The 20,487-nt window shown below is 48.8% G+C and overlaps 2 protein-coding genes across 3 annotated transcripts in view; one reads left to right on the top strand and one right to left on the bottom strand.

Annotated features, from left to right (window-relative positions):
• Window positions 1-959: 959 nt before the first annotated feature.
• Window positions 960-11,253, top strand: EIF3L (eukaryotic translation initiation factor 3 subunit L). The gene is made up of 15 exons (XM_061548938.1): window positions 960-1,177; window positions 2,518-2,560; window positions 3,257-3,470; window positions 3,796-3,875; window positions 4,056-4,117; window positions 4,922-4,991; window positions 5,598-5,671; window positions 5,944-6,115; window positions 6,896-7,050; window positions 7,961-8,131; window positions 8,863-8,996; window positions 9,410-9,583; window positions 10,168-10,357; window positions 10,784-10,864; window positions 10,990-11,253. Exons 1-15 carry the CDS (start codon window positions 1,154-1,156, stop codon window positions 11,038-11,040), a joined length of 1,695 nt encoding a protein of 564 aa, XP_061404922.1. The 5' UTR covers window positions 960-1,153; the 3' UTR covers window positions 11,041-11,253.
• Window positions 11,254-11,653: 400 nt separating this feature from the next.
• The window catches only part of LOC133340559 (protein flightless-1 homolog), a 34,548-nt gene continuing 25,714 nt past the window's right edge, over window positions 11,654-20,487 (bottom strand). Inside the window, exons 24-30 of one of the 2 annotated variants that reach the window (XM_061548863.1) lie at window positions 20,197-20,351; window positions 17,569-17,629; window positions 16,469-16,597; window positions 15,847-15,953; window positions 14,942-15,047; window positions 14,469-14,534; window positions 11,654-14,047 (exon numbers count right to left, since the gene is read on the bottom strand). In XM_061548863.1, the coding sequence (XP_061404847.1) occupies window positions 13,913-14,047; window positions 14,469-14,534; window positions 14,942-15,047; window positions 15,847-15,953; window positions 16,469-16,597; window positions 17,569-17,629; window positions 20,197-20,351 (759 nt within the window). In that variant the 3' untranslated portion in view covers window positions 11,654-13,912. Of the gene's footprint in view, window positions 14,048-14,468; window positions 14,535-14,941; window positions 15,048-15,846; window positions 15,954-16,468; window positions 16,598-17,568; window positions 17,630-20,196; window positions 20,352-20,487 lie in introns of those variants that run through there. The other variant, XR_009754920.1, reaches the window with a different exon arrangement.

Raw genomic sequence — 20,487 nt, 5'->3', positions numbered from 1 at the left:
ATCTGGAGACCACCTGGAGAAGATTCCAGGCACGCGTTGACAATGTTGGCGAACAAGTGGAGGCTCTGACTTTTGAAGCTATTAGCATACATTTGTTATGTTACAGTGTATATATTTCTGTTCTTTTCCCATTAAAAACGATAGTTCCATAATAGGTGTTAACATTTTTTGAAGCGCCCTGTATTTAGGCGTGGCTGGGAGGAGCGGTGGAAACGTCTGATGACCTAAGTTCGATGCCCAGCCACGGTTTCGGCTGAAAATGAATTGTTAACCAGTTCACCCACCAACTCGCACTGTCGCCCAGCGTGGTGAAGTATGGTGACACAACCCTCACTGACTGCACGGCGTGAGGGAGGCTCTCATCCAGCAGTGGATTGACACTTTGTAGCTTTAGCCGCATTGGGAGCGGGGTGGAGGGAGAAGTGAGGTAGGGAAGGTGGAGGGGTGGGATGGAGGGATAGCAAAAAAAAGAAAAAAAAAAGAGGGATAGCGAAGGGAGGGAGGGATGGAGAGTGGAGGGAGGGGGGTGCAGGGAGGGGAGGGTGGAGGGAGGGGAAGGTGCAGGGAGGGTAGAGGGAGGGGAGGGTGGAGGGAGGGGAAGGTGCAGGGAGGGTAGAGGGAGGGGAGGGTGCAGGGAGGGTAGAGGGAGGGTGGAGGGAGGGGAGGGTGGAGAGTGGGTGCAGGGAATGTGCAGGGAGGGATGGAGAGTGAAGGGAGGGGAGGGTGGGTGCAGTGAGTGTGCAGGGAGGGTGGAGGGAGGGTGCAGGGAGGGTGGAGGGAGGGGAGGGTGAAGGGAGGGGAGGGTTCAGGGAGGGAGGGGAGGGTGGAGGGGAGGGTGAGGAGGGGAAGGGGGGGTGCAGGGAGGGTGCAAGGAGGGGAGGGTGCGCTGAGGGTGGGGGCCTTTAACGCAAACAGTTGGAATTTCGCGATTGCAAATTACCGTTTTGAGCCGCGCGGGGCGCCGTCGCCGGCTCCCGTGGGCACCACGTGTAGGCGAGGCCAGGGCGCGTCGCTGTGAAGGCCGCAGTCGCTGCCGCCGTCAATTCTGCTCTTTGATAGTTTCCGACAAATTTCTTCCGCTTTTAAAAGTGTTTTTTCCTTTTCACATTTGACTCCAAATTTGTAACTCCCCCCCTACCACCACCGATAAAAGATGAATGAAGAACTGGAGAGCGATGTGAGTACAGCGCGGGAGGATGCCACTTGGGCGAAGGCCTTGACTCTAGGCCTAGCCCAGTCGAGATGCGCTTTCGTGTGACCCAACCACCACCACCACCTCGATGTTAAACTGTAGTTGCGTCTAACATCACATCAGCCGCACGAAGAAGAAGAATAAGTCAAGCTGATGCTAGGAGCGGCAACAGAAGAAGCAGTGTTACTAGCGAATGTGGTTTTGTTGTTACTGCTGCTGCTGCTGTTTCGATGCGATTTTAAATTGTGCTGTATTCTCAACGTGCCTTGGCGTCTCTTGTTCATTGCGTAAATCGCGTATATCCCAGCAGCTCGTGTCCGGGATCAATTGATCCCCGAGTCTGAGCCAGTTCAGCAACCGACTCAAAAACGGCCTTGTTGCTTCAGAGAGCATACTTCAATGTGAGATCAATGCGCGTACGTGATGGACTGGACGCTTAAGAATGCGCAAATGTTCTTACGTAGACGTGAATGTGTTCGCGGTGTCTGTTGGAGTTTGATGAGCGTGTGTAGTCGTCGGTGACCGAGCGTCTTTGTCTCGGGTTAATGTGAGGGTTCGTTTCTGACTGAGTTTGGGTCAGTGCTTGGGGCAGGGTTTGACGCAGGGTCAGGGGTTGAGCCAGGTTTCTGGTTCATGAGCGTGTTCATGGTTAGGTTAGGGTCAGGCTATAGGGTTTTTTTCCCCATCGGGTTGAAGGTGTGGTGATAGGGTTTGATTTCGTGGTTGGGATCAGGGTTATGATTGTGTCGGGGATAATGTGTGTGGGTTCGGGTTGGAATCGTGGGCTTTGAGTCAGAATTTGGATTTGTATCAGGGGTTAGGGTTTGTGTTATCAGTCCGTTTTTTGTGTTGAGGTTGAGTCAGGGTTGGTATCAATGTCGGTTACATTGGCGATCATATACCATCTGTTGCTGATGTTTTCACGTCATAGAATTGGCGTTTGAACAGGCCCACATTTGCGACCGATGAAGAACCATTGGCAGTGCACACGACTTCATGTCGGCGGGGACTGTGTGTGTGTGTGCGCCCGTGGCATGGTCGTGAGTTTTAGGAGATTGAACTAGTGACCCTTTAGCTTATAAGATATCGTCGTGTCAGCCGTGTGGGAAAACCACAGTGGATGTTGATGACCGTTCACCTGTGGGCGTCTTTTATGGTGCTTGAAGAATTAAAAAATATATATATATATTATCTTGGACGTTCTCAGTTTCTTAAAACATTCTTCCATCAACGTTATTGTGCTTAGAAATTGTAATGTTCACGTGCTATAAGATGTGTAAGTCGTCTGTATGTTCACTTACCTGTGTGTGCATGTGTGCTTGTAGGTTGATCCTTATGGCTACTTCCCAGACCAGGAAGGGCACACGGGTAAGTTTGGGCCCCTAAGTGTACTTATTACAAAAAATGTGACCCTTCAACTCTTGCTGGACACGAATATAGATGCTTCCTTCATTTTGATGGCACTACGTTAGTTAGTATTTGGACTTTTATCCTCATGTGTTCCTGCATTTTATACACGTACTCCTGAATTATTTCCACACACAACACTCTTTTAAAGAGAAATGGCCAGGCAATGTAGATCACTGCTGCATATAATATGGAGACTGAGGCTTTTCTCGATCTAAATGGCATTATATCACTGATTTGAACGATATTAAAGCCCAGTTAGGATAATCCTTACCATTAGTGCAGAGGTCATTGTTCTACATGTTTTTACAAAGCAATCTTAATGATTAAGGTGTTGAATTATTTTGAATCTTGATACACTGACATACAGTTCACGTATAAAATTTAATCCAAGATATCTGGCCAGCATGGATGAGTAAACCCCAGGATGCCTTCTGGAGGAGCTGTCGAGCCTTCCTCTCATCGAAGCCCCTTCCACCAAGCAATTGCATGGCTGGACTGTTACCTGTCCTATATAAAATGATCTTGTTATAACTATGATGGCCTTTGACCATCAATGTATACATTCATTCACGCGGCCTAATAACTCACCGTTTGCGCCGCGTGCCGGATGCGATCAACGCCGCTAATCCTCTCCGCCGCGACTCCGACCGCCAGGTGACCCGAGGCAGGACGGCGCGTTCGAGCGACAGAGCTCGGGCGGAGGCATGGCCTACATCGTCCCCGACGTCATCAAGGACTTTGTGCAGTACTTCCAGCGCACCGTGCACGAGCTCATGGAGCTGAAGGCCTTCCAGATCACCTCCAACGGCGGGCCCAACGACAGCATTGAGCAGAAGCGCTTCGACATCCAGAACATCTATGAGAACAAGTGAGCGCCGCTGCCTGCCACTCTCTCTCGCACGTTCACCACGGCAGCGATGACCTCCAGGGGAGGTTTAGCAACCAAAAGCGGTTAGTGCTATCGCCATTAAGTTAAAGGCTTGCAAGGATTTGCAATGCGCCCGGTTAGTAACACTGCTGGATCACGTCTCATTACTTAAGGCCACTATTATCAAATGTGAGTTTTTATTATGACTTAGGTCTCTAGGACAGTGTCCCTCTTCCTAACAGGGACCGCCTTGCAGTGTTCTAACGTGTGGCTGCTCACCGCTCGTACTGCAGCAGAGTCCTGACTGGCTGGTTCTGTTTCACAGCTGGAATAAGTTGACGGAGCGATTCTTCCGGAACTCAACGTGGCCGGAGTCGGATGTCATCGCGCCGTACGTGCAGAACGGTGAGGCCACAGCCGCACTCCCCAAACGCTTTTGTTAGGCCGGGAAGTGATGATGAAGCGGGCCACCAACCACATCACCCGCACGGGATTTGTTCTAACGCATCTGAAAATACATTTTAGGGTTTATTGCTGACGCTAACTGTGGCTGCTGTTTGTTTAACAAAAAATCCCTCTCTACAGATCCCGTGTTCTTGATTCTTTACAAAGAGCTCTACTACAGGCACATCTACGCCAAGGTGCAGGTAAGGTTTTTGAACAGTTGCCATCCTTCTCGTGGAAATTTGTGACGAGCACTGCAGCATTTCACTGCGGGAATCATTCCTGCCAAGTTGCCGCTGCATTAACAATGAGATGATGTGTGGATATTATTTGCCTGTAAGTGACCTCTTGTGTTTTCTATGCCTTTATGGACTATGTTTCGTTATATATAGATGCTTCATTCTTTTACTCAGTGCAATATCGTGATTGCTGTAATTATTCCTGTAACTTGAAATTTGATGTATCTCAGGGAAACTTTGTTACTATTTGCGTTTTTATGTCTTATTTGTAACATGTCCTTTGATCATAATCCTCACTTTAGTTAAATATTTAAAAGATAATTTTGTAATATACTCTACATGATATGATTGGTTGCCATTTTTTTCTTATGTATTTTTATATCCATTGTTCTTTAGACCGGTTAAGTACGTTGTTATGTTTAGCAGAGAAACCAATGTTTTTGTTGAAACCCGATTGATTCAAAATGAACTAAACAAACGAAATTTGAGCAGACCACCTCGGAAACTTAATGGCATCATCATGTGTGCGTTCATCTTGAGGATCCCAAGCCAGCTTAATGGATCTACTTGGCATGGAGCTATTAAAGATGAACAGTACCGCATGATAAATGAACTCGATTCAAGTTTTAAGAGCTATTTTGCAGCGGATAAAGCTAAGTTGTACGTACACCTAAAGGGTTACCATTGTGGAGTCCACACGATTCTGTAAGATATGACTTTTGAGCTGCCCTTTGAGCCATTATTAACGTGCAGTGTGTGCACCTTTAGGGAGGTCCCACTCTGGAACAGCGATTCGAGTCCTACTACAACTACTGCAACCTCTTCAACTACATTCTGAGTAAGTGTCTGTGCAGAAACACAGTGATATATGCACTGTAGCATGCATGGAAATAACGGAGCAATCTCGGCTTCCCTAAATACATTAGCTGATCGTATAATGTGGATGCAATTCCTGGTGATAGGCAAATGTGTCTGTGTGCATATACAGAAAGGTGAACCTTACAAGAGAGCTGTTCAACACAGTTCAGTGGAGCCAATCCCCCTTAAGATGCATTAAATAAAGGCAACTACTACTTAAAGCCTTCATATAGTCTTGGGGCAAGTGCTGTTAACGAGCACCTGTTCAGGCCTGCATGGCGCATGATGGAATCAAGTGACCAGCACAATGCCCAAATAGCCTTCGTCTCCACAGTGCTTCTGATTACATACTGCACCTGGTACTCATTTAAGGCCGAGTCGATCTAGGGGAGGCCCAGAACTGGTTCAGATATCGCTCGCCAATCGTGTTAACCGTTTCCGGGGCTATCGAATTCGCCGGTATCGTAGGACACAGCACCGGGTGACCGCACGCACGCACAGCCACACGTGCCACGAATGACCGGCACAAGGAACTTGCAGCGCCCTCATCGTTGCTGCCTCCTCTCTCTCTCTCTCGTCCGCATAGACGCGGAAGGTCCAGTTCCCTTGGAGCTGCCCAACCAGTGGCTGTGGGACATCATTGATGAGTTCATTTACCAGGTACTACTGCTCGTTTGTGTTTTTGATACGAGTTTAAAATGAGGGGAGGTGTCTATTGGACGCTTTTTCTGAATGTTTGCTGATGGCAGACAATGTATTTTATGAATTTTAAAAGACACACCCTAGATGTTTTTTCTTCAAAATACAGGAACCAAAAGTGTGCCTTACAATCGAGAGAAAACCGAATACAGAGCGCGGCAGCGTTCGACCGGTCGTCACGATCGCGTGGAAACAACGGTGGCGTTTTTTTTATTTCCTCTCCGCGCGCGCAGTTCCAGTCTTTCAGCCAGTACCGCTGCAAGATGGCCAAGAAGTCGGAAGAAGAGATCGAGTTCCTGCGCACCAACCCGAAGATCTGGAACGTCCACAGCGTGCTTAACGTGCTGCACTCCCTGGTAGACAAGTCCAACATCAACCGGCAGCTGGAGGTGTACACCAGCGGAGGTGATTGGCACGCTCGCTCGAACCGCTGCCGCCGCTGATTCGTCTTGAACTTTTGCCGGCGATACGCGATGCTGTAAAGCCAGGTGGACCCGGTGGTGGCGCAGTTGCTGGCCCCCAGGGGTTGGCAACGTGCGGTTCCGGAGCTGCGTGCGGCTCTTTGAAGGACTGCTTCGTGACGTTACTTATCAACGACTTGTGTTCACCTGCGTTGCGGATCTTAACATACGGAGGTTTTTTTTACTGAATTCGAAAAAAAATGTCCAATTCTTGTTATTTTGGTCACCGAACCCTTGGCTCCGCCGCTCTGCGCTATGACCCCGGCGATCCTAGTTTGATTCCTAGCCGTGGGTTACACCAGTGGCGAGTGATCTCTGAACCAGTTTTTGGTACCACTCTCTACCGACCTACATCCATCACCATGCTAATCTGAGGTGTGGGTAAAGGACAACAAACTAAACACAAAAAGCAGTTCTAAATAAACAAGTTTTCAATCTAGCTCCAGTGGCTTCCTAATATTGGAAGGAAGAGCGTTCCAGACGGCCGCAGAAGCGCATCTGAAAGCGCCATGCGATGCGGTGACCGTCTTTGTTCGATGGTCAGCCAAAAGCCGCTGCTGTGAGGATTACCGTAGTTTGCATGATGACTATGCTCCATGATGAGATCGGTAAGGAGATGATGGTCTCGGCCCGTTCACAAACGGTTGCAGAAAAACACACATCCTCGCTCATTTGCTCTTGGACTTAAACCCGATCGAGCTCGTTTGTGTGCGTTTGGACACAGGCGACCCTGAGAGCGTGGCTGGTGATTACGGCCGCCATTCCCTCTACAAGATGCTGGGCTACTTCAGTCTGGTGGGGCTGCTGCGTCTGCACTCCCTGCTGGGCGATTACTACCAGGCCATCAAGGTCCTGGAGAACATCGAGCTGAACAAGAAGGTGAGGACGGATCAACAACAAAGAACTCGGCTCGCCACGGTCATCCGTTCACGCTCTTTAACGGTTCAAATTTTCTTGGTTTGATAAATCCTTTGCAAAATACTTAATTCACGTATGACTTGGATAGAGAGAAAATTATCGATTCTTAGCCAAGTGATTCTATGCACATACCATGAATATTGGTTGATTTTAATTGGTGCATTGTTACAGGTCTACTTAGAACAGAACAAGGCAAGAGAGGATAGCGTTTTTAGCATTGACTTCAGATTAACCTTGATGTACAATCGGTTAACATACGGCTACTCGGAAGAAAAGCCATTTCTCAGTGTATTCTGAAGCAGCATTGCATGACACATTGGCCTATAATATTTTGGTTCCATCAAAAAGACCGTGTTCGTGACGAGAGGAACGATATATACTGTGCCTTTTCCACCAACAAATGCAAGCGTTGGGTAGAATAATAGCAGAGGGGGAACGCTTAATGCTTATCCTACTACATCTCACCTCCACGTGTACAAGCAGTACAACACGATGAGTGAAAGAAAAAGCAAAGACTTCCCTGATTAGACTCCTTGGGGCTGGTGCTGGGAATGAGCGCCTAATTAAGGCCGGCCTGGTGCACACGAGGTAGTGGTGTGGCCAGCACAATCCCCGGACGCCTTTGACTGCTGTACTTACTTGCTAGCAACTACACAACTTGCCACACATAGTGCTCTCAACCCAAGCCGAGGGTTGGGTCCGTCGGTTTGCTTTAACCGAGCTGCCAGTTAGGCAGTGGAGAGAGGGATGTCTGATCCAGCCAAGCTGATGGGGTCGACCCGTCGGGTAAAACTTGACGGCGAGTCGGATTGTGCCTCGCCAAACTGACCGAGGGGGGTCGGTCCTTGGGTGTCCGTGTGTCTCCGTACAGAGCATGTACTCGCGGGTGCCCGAGTGCCAGATCACCACCTACTACTACGTGGGCTTCGCCTACCTCATGATGCGGCGCTACCAGGACGCCATCCGCATCTTCGCCAACATCTTGCTCTACATCCAGCGAACCAAGGGCCTCTTCCAGCGCTCCAGCTACAAATACGAGATGGTAATCTCACGGTGCACAAAATGGTCGCAAATCGCCCGCGACATGCGCCGCCCCCCCGGTCTCTCGTCGGTTCTTGGAAGCTAAAGCAGATTCTAGCCCAGACGGTGCTTGGATGGGCAAGTGAGGTGCATGAAACACGCACGGCGTTGTAGGCTGCTGCCGGGGGAAATGCAGCGGATTAGTGCTGTTCTGTAATTCTATGCTGCAATGTCTGCTCCTCCGCTTGCACCAACGGGCACGGAGCAGTGCAGTGAGTTCTGGTCAAATAACTCTTCGCGGGCCTGCAAGGCGTGGGGGGTGCCCTCATCTAGCAGTGGATTGACAAAAGCGCCGTATGTATGCACAGTTTAACAGTTGCGGAATCCCTTCGTCTGCATTGCCATCGTTATCTGTACTTCGATCGCCGGAAGTTGAGCAACTGAGTGGCGGTGTTGTATCTCGCTCTCGGTCCCAGGACCAGCTGTGAGTGGATTTCGATTGTACATCCAGATTCCTGTGCACACTGTGCTACTCTCTCGAGCAATAATGGCCATGGAATTTTATTATTTTTTTGTTTAATTCCTAAAAAACTTTTTTGCCGGTGCCTTTAATGATTTCCTCTCGGCGAGTTATATTATGGAGCTGAGATTAGATTGAAAGCAGTGAGAATCCGTCTTGGCAAAAAAAAAAAAAACCCATTGGGAGCATGCAAATTGTGGCTGTTGACACGTGCGAATGCGTGTGTGTTACAGGTGAACAAGCAGAACGAGCAGGTGTTTAATCTGCTGGCCATTACCCTGAGCCTGTACCCCATGCGCATCGACGAGAGCATCCACACACAGCTGCGGGAGAAGCTCGGAGACAAGATGCTGCGGATGCAGAAAGGGTACGGCGTGTCCACTCCCGGCTAAAGAACGCCCCCCCCCCCCCCCCTGTATCCTGCACAGGGGCACCATGGTGGCAAGATGTTGACTCCCTCGCCTGTTATACAGGAGGTCGTGGGTTCGATCCCGACCCTGACGCTTGTATATTTGGAGTTTACACGTTCTCCCCGTGGTCGCGTGGATATTTCTCTCCATAATTAGATACATGCGTTTAGTGTTTCGCTGCTATACATTTGCACAGTGATATGCCACTTGGTTGAGCTATCATTTGTGCCCAGGTCGCTTCTGAAAAATATCTGTGTAGGTCAGTAGGCCTTACCTTGTAAAATAAAAAATAAGTTTTGAATAGATGGACGTTGTTCATCCAGAAGTGGATTGCGAGCGGCTGACGTTGATGCGCCTTTTGGTCATGCAGAGAGCAGCAGCTGTTTGAGGAGGTGTTCAGCTTCGCGTGCCCCAAGTTCCTTTCGCCCGTGGTGCCCAACTACGACCTGGTGACGGGCACCTACCACAAGGAGCCCTACATGCAGCAGCTCAAGGTGTTCATGGACGAGGTGCAGCAGCAGAGCATGATCTCCAACATCCGCAGGTGACGCTCTCCGCGGCTTGTCTCGTCGGTCGAGGTCGGTGGTTCTTAACCTTTGCTGCGGCCTTGCACCACTTTGGTTCTCAATTGTAAAATAATGTACGTTAATACGTAGGTTTGATGAAACAAAGTAGTTGTACTTACGTGCCCGTGTTTAATTTGTGTTTCGATGATTTACCTTGTAAAAATATCTGGCCATGTCTCGCTAGAAAGGTCATCTCGCACCCCAGGTTAAGAGCCGCTGGTCTTGGTAAAGGTGTTTTAAAGGTTCAGCCCTGAAATTTATCGCTCATGCCGGTGCTGGCGGAAGAACTTGCAGTAGAATAGCGATTAATACCCGAATGATCATTCAATTTGTAAAGTACACAAAAAACAAGACCATGCAGATGCAAACTATATTTGCAAATTCAAGGTGAACTGATAATCACGATAATTGTCATATAGAGAATAAAACAAATATTTTATGTCTCTTGGTAACCCACCATGATGTCCTGGACGATGTTATGTTGAGAGCCAGGCAGCGAGTGTGTGTGTGCGCGAAGACCGTAACATTGCGTGTGTCCCCCCCCCGCCCCGACTCCTCGCAGCTACCTGAAGCTCTACACCACCATGCCGGTGCAGAAGCTGGCCGGCTTCCTGGACATGTCGGAGGAGGCGTTCAGGATCCAGCTGCTCGTCTTCAAGCACAAGATGAAAAACCTGGTGTGGACCAGCGGCATCTCGGCCCTGGAAGGAGAGTTCCAGTCGTCCTCCGAGGTGGACTTCTACATCGACCAGGTGATTGCGCGAGCGCGTGATGTGCTTCGTTTACTTTCAACTCCAACCCGAATGTATTTTTTTATTTGATTTGTATCCTGTCAACCTCAGTTTATTGGCTTACCGCGTGGCCGTTTATATGACAGTACAGCAGACGGGCCATATGGTTACACCAGGTTAAAATGGGTTAACATTGGTTCGCTAAGCTGGATCGGGAAGTCCATACTGGGAATTACATGTCCCAGCATGGGGGGTGTGAACTAAAACGAAGTTAAGGTTATTGCACGGAATTCTCACTCCGTGAATTGAGTTTCGTGTGCTACGTGCGGTGTGTAATGTAGGTGCTTGTTATGATTTTGTGCCCGTGTTGTGGCCGCTTGGGCTTGTGTGAATGTGACGTCAGTTTATGTATTTTATGTTCCGTCAACTTGTGTGTTTTATAACCAGGACATGATCCACATCGCAGACACCAAGGTGGCTCGCCGCTACGGCGACTTCTTCATTCGGCAGATACACAAGTTTGAGGAGGTAAAAGCGATCTTTTTTGCCAGTCGACACAAAACTTTGTACGAAACCCCCCCCCCCCCCCCTCCCGCGGTTGTCACGAACGCGATGTAAACGTTTGGGTCGTTTTGTTTTTCTCGCCCGCTCAGCTCAAGAAAGGGCTGAAGAAACTGGGGACCGAGAAACCGGCTCGGGTGTAAGCTGCCCCGCGCGCTCCACCTTTGCATCACCTTCCTCCGGAAAACGACGTGCGGAGATGCCGAATGTACCATTCCCTTGGCAATTTGCGTTTCTGATGGACATGTGCCCAAACAATGAATTCGGAACCACCTTTTGCAGAATTGCTTGCATCAATCTTTTTTGTAAATTTACCCATTGTCCATTGGAATAAAAAGGTGATAATTGAAATGGCAGTTCAGTTTTCTTTCCTTGTGCGTCTGTTGGTCTCAAGTTTGTGTTGATTCATCTGCGTGTCTGTGCCTATTTCCACACGCGTGTCATTGTGTGTGTGTAACTGAAGTTGGGAGCGGTAGCCGTTAGTGCGCCGCGCTACGAACCCAGCGACCCGAGTTCGATTCATGCTCACGCCCAACACCAGTGAGAGTTATCTGAACCACTCCTGGACCTCCCCTAGGTCGACTCAGCCTCACATGAGTACCTGGTGCGATGTGTAAATATCACCACCCACACCCTCGTGTGCCATGCCGGCCTTCATCGGTGCTACTCGCCAGCAGCCCATTCTCCAACAGTCTGTTCGGGCTATGTGAGGGGGGGGATCTTTGATATACAACTGCAAGGACAGCTTATTCTCCATGGAAGCCATCCTTTTTATTAAGAGTGGTGACCACCTACCGTAGAATAGCAACACCGGAGACACTACTGCACGACACACATGAAACATTTGACAACGATCGGTTCGTGTACGAACTTGCAGAAAGAACAGGAAAAAGGCAAATTGGCTGGTTGAAATTCATTACGCAATGTTGCTTACAACGTGAATGTGGTCGCATTGCTCGATTGAAACGCTGGGCAGAAGCACAGCTGCAGCTCTGCTGCTACAGAAGAGAAGCACACATTCAGGTAGCTATATGGCTGTTCTTTAGACAAGGCTTCGAGACTACAGCTTTATAAACACTGTCATAGTTAAACAATACTGTTTCGGTAATAAACTGCAATTTGAGTCGGCCTGTGCCAGGCTAAGTTTGGTTTAGTTGGTGCCGATAGATAAGAACCAATGTTCCCGTGGATTTTGTAATGGTGACACATCAAGTGCGGATATTAAATATCGCTGCAACAACACCAGTGCACATCGAGTGACTGCTGATGTAACGAATTAGGGGACAAAGTTGCTAAGAGGTTTCGATTTCATATTGCCTTTTCATTCATTGGAATCTAGTGCAGACAAGGTTCTGGTATAAATTCAGTAGTGGTGGAATGGATTCCATGAGTTGTCACAATTCGTGTTTGTGATTGCATTCAAATGTTGATTTTAATAACGCGGCTTTCGAATGGTAACACCTCCAGTGGCTGCAGAGGTGACAGCCAATTACAATGTACGCAAAGTGAAAAACATCGATGCTTAACACCATTCGATATATGCTATCTTGATCGATATTAATCGATGGTGTAATGTATCCCGGTTGGTTTCAACCCACTGTTAAGGACACAAAATTGATATTAGAAGCATTCTAGTGTGTCCAAAATGGTGAAACATCAATCCGGATTTAATATCTCGCTGACCACCCTTGTTATCACATATGGTATCAGCTGGCCTGTGCCGTGTGGTTTGTCCTTGTGGCCTATGCTGTCCACGTAGCCTCAGTAACCCATGCCAGCCTTCGGCCCCTGGGTTTTCCAAACCTGGCATTAATACAGCTTTGATAGGAACAATAATTTAAGAATCAATCTGCTTTAGATCCAGTAAGAGTTTGGGTCACTGACTTGCTTTAGCGTAGAGGAGTGTTCACGAGGTATGGACAGAATTTTGATATTTGTTTTAATATCTTGTGAACAACCAGTGCAAATATGGATCCAGGATTATCCAAGCCTGGGATTTAGTTGAATACAGTCGAGCACCCGGTAGTACACTCCTGAGTGGTGTAGATGGCCAGGTCTCGCTGCAAGGGTGTGTCCGGGGCATTGGAGCCAAGATGCGTCCATAACGGTACTACTTTGAGATTGAGAGCAGGCCACAAAAGAAGGATTTCAGTGTGTTTTGGCAAGTTTTTTTCTGGATTTCACCGATTATTCAGCCAAACTGAACTCCCATCAGTGCTGCATCATTACCGCCAATGATATAACTGAACAAAAAAGCTTTGCATGGATGCTTTGGTTAATGCTGCAGTCTGCTTTTCATGAAGTTTAAGCTGATCTTGTTAGGCATTCAGGCAGAAATAATATCATTTGAACCAAACGCACATTTTCTTTCCATCAAAGCTGCTTTTAAACTGGTCTCAAATGGAATGACATCGTTGAGATTTCTACATATTGATGGAGATGCACGGTGTGTGTCACCTTGGCAAATAATATCTGATATGCCATTTCCTGCCACCATCACTCAACCAAAGTCAGAACAATGGGAGCTGTTATACCAACACAGCAAATCATGTACACACAGCTATGGGTTGTTCAGGCATGCAAAAAAGGGGTGCCGTGGTGGCGAGGTGTTAACTCCCTCGCCTGGTATGCAGGAGCTCGTGGGTTCGATCCCAACCCCTGTATATTTGGAGTTTGCATGTTCTCCCCGTGGCCACATGGATTTTTCTCCGGGTCCTTTGGTTTTTCCCTCCACATTTAGAATAAACGTGCATTTCGAGTATTTGGCTGCTATAAATTTCCACACGACAAGCCACTTTCGTTGAGCTATCATTTGTGGCCGGGCCGTTTCTGAAAACGAGCTATTTATAGTATAGCTCAGTGGGCCTTACCTGCTAAAATATAAAATAGTTTCAATTATCTGAGTTTAAATTGTTTCCTTCGGGGGCGGGTGTTATTGCGGACATTGCGGGCTGCCGACGAACGGCGGCGTAGATAGGGGTGCGCGTAGGAAACCGTCACTTGCCACTGAAGGCATCAGTTGGTCGGCTTGGGGAAGGGCACCCAGGCGTGGAAGCAGCGCGAGAATATGTGCGGCTCGTTGCCTTTGCGCACCAGGCGCAGCTTGCGTGGATTCTCCGGCTCCTTGCTCTTCATGTGCTGGATGTAGACCTGCAAGAAACGGGGCCTTTGCTAGTGTACGTTACATAAGAGGCAATATACAGCTCCGTGAGGCAGTGACGTTGGCTAAGCTCGACTTTTAACAGCGGCACAGACGTCCGCCCCCCCCCTCCCCCCCCCAAACAATATTTCTAACGTGATCACCGCAGAGATATGGCTGCTGTTACCCGACCTCGAAAACTTGGTAGGACCCTCCTAAATAAGAGCCCCGAGACTCGGTGTGGCTTTTGTGACACAAACGAGCGTAATGATAGCAAATCCCTTCTTGTCATCTCACGAGGATTTTTATAAATTACAAGGGGGACCCCACCCCTCCCTCTCCCCAAAGATTGTCTGCTTAGGGCCCCCAATAGGCCAGCTCGCATCACCGACACGCGCTGTTCGCTGGGTTGAGGGCACGGCCGCCACGTACCTGTGTGGCCTTGAGCCCCAGCTTGATCTCCACCTGGCTGGACTGAGTGCCCACCCACATGTACACCTGCAAGGCAACCAAATCAAAGGTGAGTGCGGTGTGCAGATTCATGCAAACATGCATGTATTTTTGATGCAAAGCTTTCGTGACTGCAGGGATTCATATTCTTGGTTCTTTCGGTAAAGTCACGTAGAAGAGAAATAATTAAATATTTGTTGTCATTTTTTTATTTCCCTTCTACGTGACTTTACCAAAAGAACCAAGAATACATGCATGTATGTTAAAATTATTTCGCACCGTACGTAAGCCAACCACGCTAATCGGAGGATGCATATATCTTGCCAGTCTTCATAGGTGCTCGCTAACAGATCTCACCCCAAAAAGTCTGTTCAGGCTATTTGTAGGATCTTTGCCTTGTTTTTTGTATGTGTGCGAACGTGCGTGCGTGCGTCTGTGCGTGCGTGAGCACGTACCTCGCCGCCGTTGTCCAACACCATGATGTCGTCGTCTGCCAGGTCATCCTGGCAAAAGTCGGAGCACTTCTCGGAAACGGAGAAGTAGCCCTTGTCGTTGGAGCACCTGCACGCGCCAACCCCCCACGGGCAGAAGGATGGAAGATGACGGTCCCATTCTACGGTGTTTAATAACCAGCCGAGAAGTCGAAAGGGACCAGGATGGTCTAATGTACAAAAGAGCGACCCGTGGCATTAGTCTGCCAGGAGAGGCGATGATGATTGCTATGTATAATACCCAACTGAGTGCGTTGTCATTTTCTAATTTGGAACCTCGCGCAACCACAGGCCTACTCTTGCAAATGACCTCACGGGATCTGTAAATCAGACTGGTATAGATTATTATTATGGTTATTACACAGGCAGTAATAACTGGGAAGGCCGCTCGATTTGAACCACCAGCCTCTGCAATGAGCCGCGGAAACGCTACCGCCGGACCACGCTGCCTGGTGCGAGCAGAATTCTCCGCAGAGGTTTGAGATAAGATAGGAGGCAACTTGTAAAAAGGGAAGTATACACACAGCAGGTACGCAGGTGTCTGAGTGAAAGGAGTCAGGCATCGCACCTGAATCAGAGGTCGCAACCGGGTACCCGATACCCGTACCCTACCCGATACCCGGCTACCCGTACCCGGCCAGGTACGGGTACCTGTTTGCGACCCTGGTGCGGCCGGGTACGGGTACGGGTAGGCCGTGAGTCACTGGTGAGTAACCGTTTGTCACTCATTTCGGGTAGGGTACGGGTACCCATTTGCGACCCTGGTGCGGCCGGGTACGGGTAAGGAATCAAAACCCGTTTGCGACCTCTGACCTGAATGTGCGGGTGAAGGGAGTGTGGGGACTGGAGGGGGAGCAGCAGCACCGCACCTGAATAGACGTGCCGTGCGCATGTAGGCGGCGTCTTGGTCGTACGGCTTCCGTCCGCCAATCCCCACCCAGAAGAAGTTCTCCGGCTCCTCTCCCTCGTTGATCACCTGCATTCCGCGGCAGTAACCGGTCCCTCGGTTCAAACTCACGATTTAAAAGCTTCCTATTATTCCTCTTCTTCTGCGAAATGGATTTTCTCCCTACCCTCACCGTATTTGATAACTATGGTGCAGTGTAATTTTGCCCTCCACCTTGAATCGTTTCTTCACAACACAAGCGTTCAGATCATTGTGTGGCCAAGCGGTGAGCGCGCTGTGCTACAAACCCGGCAACCCGCGTTCCGAGTCCTGTTCACGGCCAATAACAGCGGTGAATTTTTTAACCGGTCCTGGGCCTCCCCTAGGTCGACTCGGCCTCAAATGAGTACCTGGTGTGATGTGTAAACATCGCCACTAGGGAGACAAAAGCGGCCAGGCATGGTGTTGGCCACTCACCCCCTTGTGTGCCATGCCGGCCTTCATAGGTGCTCGCTAACAGCACTTGCCCCAAAAGTCAGTTAAGGCTATACGGGGGGGGGGGGGGGTGAAATCTTTGTGTTTTTTGTGTGTGTATGCTCGCGGACCTGCTTGCTGTAGGAGGCATGGAACATGCTGCCCATGATCTCCTCCGTGAGCCGAGCCTCGTCCGGCGCAGCCCCCCGCCCCACCCACGCGTAGACCATCCCTGGGCCATCCTCGCTGCCAAACGGCACCTGCACACCGCACACAGCGCACCGAGGGGTCAGCCCCAGCCAAAAACGCCGCCGCTGATCGGGGCAACATTTGAAGCTGCTTTTACGGCCCAACGTACACGTACGACCCATTTTGTCAAGGACGACGGCTGCCCTCGTCATTTTGACCATATTTCACCACGGTGGTCCAGTGCACATTGTGGTGAAGGTGGGGGGTGGGGGGGGATTACAGAACCACAATGGATGTTGCCGCAGTGCTGCCTATAATGGTGGCGTCTTTCCCGCTTGTTGCCGAGGTTCGCGGTTCGAGCTCAGCGGCACTCCCTGGTTAATACTGGGGCTGTATGAACGACAAAACACACACAGCTGCCGCTTCCCGGTAGATGTTAAAAGATCCCGTGATATTGTTTGAAAATGGAGTAAGGCCATCTTGTTTCGGCGTCGTGGCGCGAATATGAGAAAGTTACTCGCACAATTTGGAACAACCAACAGCAAATTTGGACTTAAAGCTTTCGTGACATCAGGAATTCATATTCTTTGGGTCTTTCGGTAAAGTCAAGTAGACAGGTTCAAAGAAAATAACAAAGAACTACGACGTTTGGATCGCAACACAAGCGGTCATCATCAGGAAAAGGGGGGTTAACTTCCAAGGCAAACTGTTTATAAAGGTTTGAAATGGGCGTAGCCCAAATGTCAGCAGCAAATGTTAATGGCAGTGGTGGGCAGCAACCACGACGGTGGTCCCTCTAGGCCAAACACAATGTGCTCCAAGACGTTTTGTAATGTTATGGGTGCAGTATAAACGCAAGTATTATCAGTGTAATATATTACGACTATTTACAGCCAAACGTGGATCGATGTTGGTAATTAATCTGGCGTTATACTGCGCCTTGTAATTTTCTTCTCCAATAGGTGCAGAAAACAGGCAGTGCTGAAATGAGACCGGGCACAGAAGGTCATAGTGCAGGTAAGGGGTAGAGGCAGTACAGTACCTTGAGAATGTAACAGAATTCAGAGTTGAGAAAGGCAGCATCAGTATTAATCTGAATGCACCTGCACAAGCAGAGGGGCAGAACCGAAGGCAAGCAAAAGACAGGGGGAGGGGCGGAGAAAACGCAAGACGGAGCAAACTGATGTAAGGAAAGAAGAAATTACAATTCCCATCCGGAGGTTATAGGAAGTCACCACCATCAGCAGTAGCACGAGGTACCAGGAGAAAGACAAGGGCAGACCGCCATCTCGCGAAAACTGCGTGTGGAATATAATTCATGATTGACGTTTGCGTGAGCTCGCCCACGTAATGAATGGTCTTGACAAAATGCGTGTCGGTAAGACGCTCCACGACCTGACGCAGCCGAATTAAATCTCCACGGCGTGCAAAGCGTTTAACGCGCCAAATCGTTCATGTTTCGGCTCGCTCACCGGGTGAGGTGAAGAACAATCCTCGCAACCAGATTCGCGTGAAAGCATACGCGTTACGTGGCGACGACTATATGCGTTGGTGTGAACGTGTATTTCGTACATAAAGTGCGGTGACAAGAAGCCATAGACTGTCCGTAGAGTATAATTTCACAATACGTAAAAATCAGACCAAATGGCAGTGTGGCCTAGATGGTTGCCCCTCCAACACCCCCCCCCCCCCCCACCGCGAACTCACCATAGGCCCCCTGTACCCCACGTTTCATGGTCAGTGGTTTGCGTACATTAGAAAGCATCGACGAAGCAAAGCATCGTCACGAGCACAGCTCGGAGTGCCGAGTGCAATCGTACCGCAGGGAGGTTGCCGGCATATTCTCTCGATTATAAGATGCAATTCCACCCCACCCCCCCCCACCGCACCGGTATTTGAAAGCAAAAGTCGGGGGGGGTTCAGTCTTACTATCCGGAGAATATACGTCGTCTGCCTGCATATGCGTTTTACAGTAGAACCCCTCTTAACGACCACCCCTGTCTTAATGATGGGCCTCCATAGAGCCAAATGTGGAGTGTATAGTGTAGTGTATAGTAGTATACAGTGATACCTCGGTTCACGAACTTAATTCGTGAACTGACTCTGGTCGCGAACCGAATTGGTCGTGAACCGAAGCACATTTTCCCATAGGGTTCAATGTAAATCCGGTTAATCCGTTCTGACCTTTTTTTTTGGTTTTTGAAGCACAAAAATATGAAACAAATTACAATACACATTAGTACTGTACAGTATAGTAATGTATAAAGAGAGAACACTAACCTTGCTTGAGATGACTTCAGTAAGCACTCAAACGGGTGAACTGTACAATACAGTAAGTACAGTATTGTACAGTACAGTACAGTAGTACAGTACAGTACTGTATGTGCTAAAAAGCACACCAAAAAGCAAAAAGTCACTGAAAGTGTCTTCACAGTACTCACAGTACTTCTTTCTGTGTCTCTTCTTCTCTCCACGATCTTCCTACAGGAAGTCACGACCATGTGACAGCCTGGAAATAGCATTAAAATGCCCGCGGCTCCTGTTCGTGAACCGAAGTGGAGTTCGTGAACCGGAGCATATTTTTATGAACTTTTCTGTTCGTGAACCGAGTTGTTCGTGAACAGAAGCATTCGTGAACCGAGGTATCACTGTATATTGTAGTGTATAGTAGTGTGGTGTATAGTAGTGTATTGTATAGTTGTGAGGTGTATAGTAGTGTAGTGTATAGTGGTGTAATCCATAGTGGTGTAGTGTATAATAGTGTAATGTATAATAGTGTAGTGTATAGTGTAGTGTATAGTAGTGTAGTGTATAGTAGTGTAGAGATAGTAGTGTAGTGTATTGTAATCCATAGTGGTGTAGTGTATAGTGGTGTAGAGTAGACCACCCCTGTTAACAACTGTTAACAACTATTCGCTTAATGACGGGTCTCCATAGACCATTTCCCTGTTAACGACTTACCGACCATTTCCCTGTTAACGACGGGCTGCTGTACGTACAGTAAATATTAATACATGAATTGCTTAACTATGTTTCTTTTAATATTATGTGTTTATAATGTTGTTGATATCTTTATGTATTCATATCGATTGTTTAAATATTATAAAGTGCGTTTTGTGGGTGAAAAGGGGTCACTATCGATGCTATCGGAACGAATTAAGCCTTCAACGTGTATTTCCTATGCTCTCTTAACGAGCAAATCACTTAACGACCGGTTTCGTGGGACCAATTACCGTCGTTAAGAGGGGTTCTACTCTGATCGCGTTCGTAATTATCATCTTCCGGAAGATGGTTAGACTCCGTAGCAATACATTAGCACCCAAGGGGTAGAAGAAGAGCACAACTAACCAGGCTTTCAGAATGATCTTCCGGAAGACATGCCCATTTGAAAGCAGCGCGTGCGTGATCATCATCTGAACGATGTCTCTCCATAACAACGTATTCTCCCGATCATAAAGCACTTTTTCTTTTTCAACATTAACCCCAAAGGGAATCTCTTGGTGTGTCCTACATTTCCGGAGTGCATTATAAATTGGAAAATACGGTCAATTTCAAGGAGCAAAACGGCGATAAAGCACGGCTGACGTTCTAGTTGCGAATGCAGCGGAAAAACAGGGCGGGGAGGTGGTGGGTGTGGGGGGGTGCATGAAGCGGGGCACTGAGCTCCTACCGTGTGCACAGCGCACTGCCGTTGCTGCGCACGTGGTACAGGCTCGGCTGCGCATCGTTATCCGTGATCTTCCTGTGGCCCCGGTGAATCAGAAACTTCCTCTTGAAGTGCGACAGGAACTTGGGGTTCTCCTGCTGCTGCGTCATCCGCACCACCTGCACAGCCGCGCGCAAAGTGTCACTCGCGCGTCGCATTGGCACGCAGCTTTGAAGACGATCATGGTGACGACGATGATGACCATCACATCGAAGGCAATCTCGAGCCGAAATCTCCGGCGCAGGTGTCAGCCGC

This window comes from Lethenteron reissneri, chromosome 10, assembly GCF_015708825.2.
Source record: "Lethenteron reissneri isolate LAM-NWPU_2019-01 chromosome 10, ASM1570882v1, whole genome shotgun sequence".
NCBI lineage: Eukaryota > Metazoa > Chordata > Hyperoartia > Petromyzontiformes > Petromyzontidae > Lethenteron > Lethenteron reissneri.
Note: the sequence above shows the minus strand (reverse complement) of the source record. Positions and strands in the feature narration are given on the sequence as shown.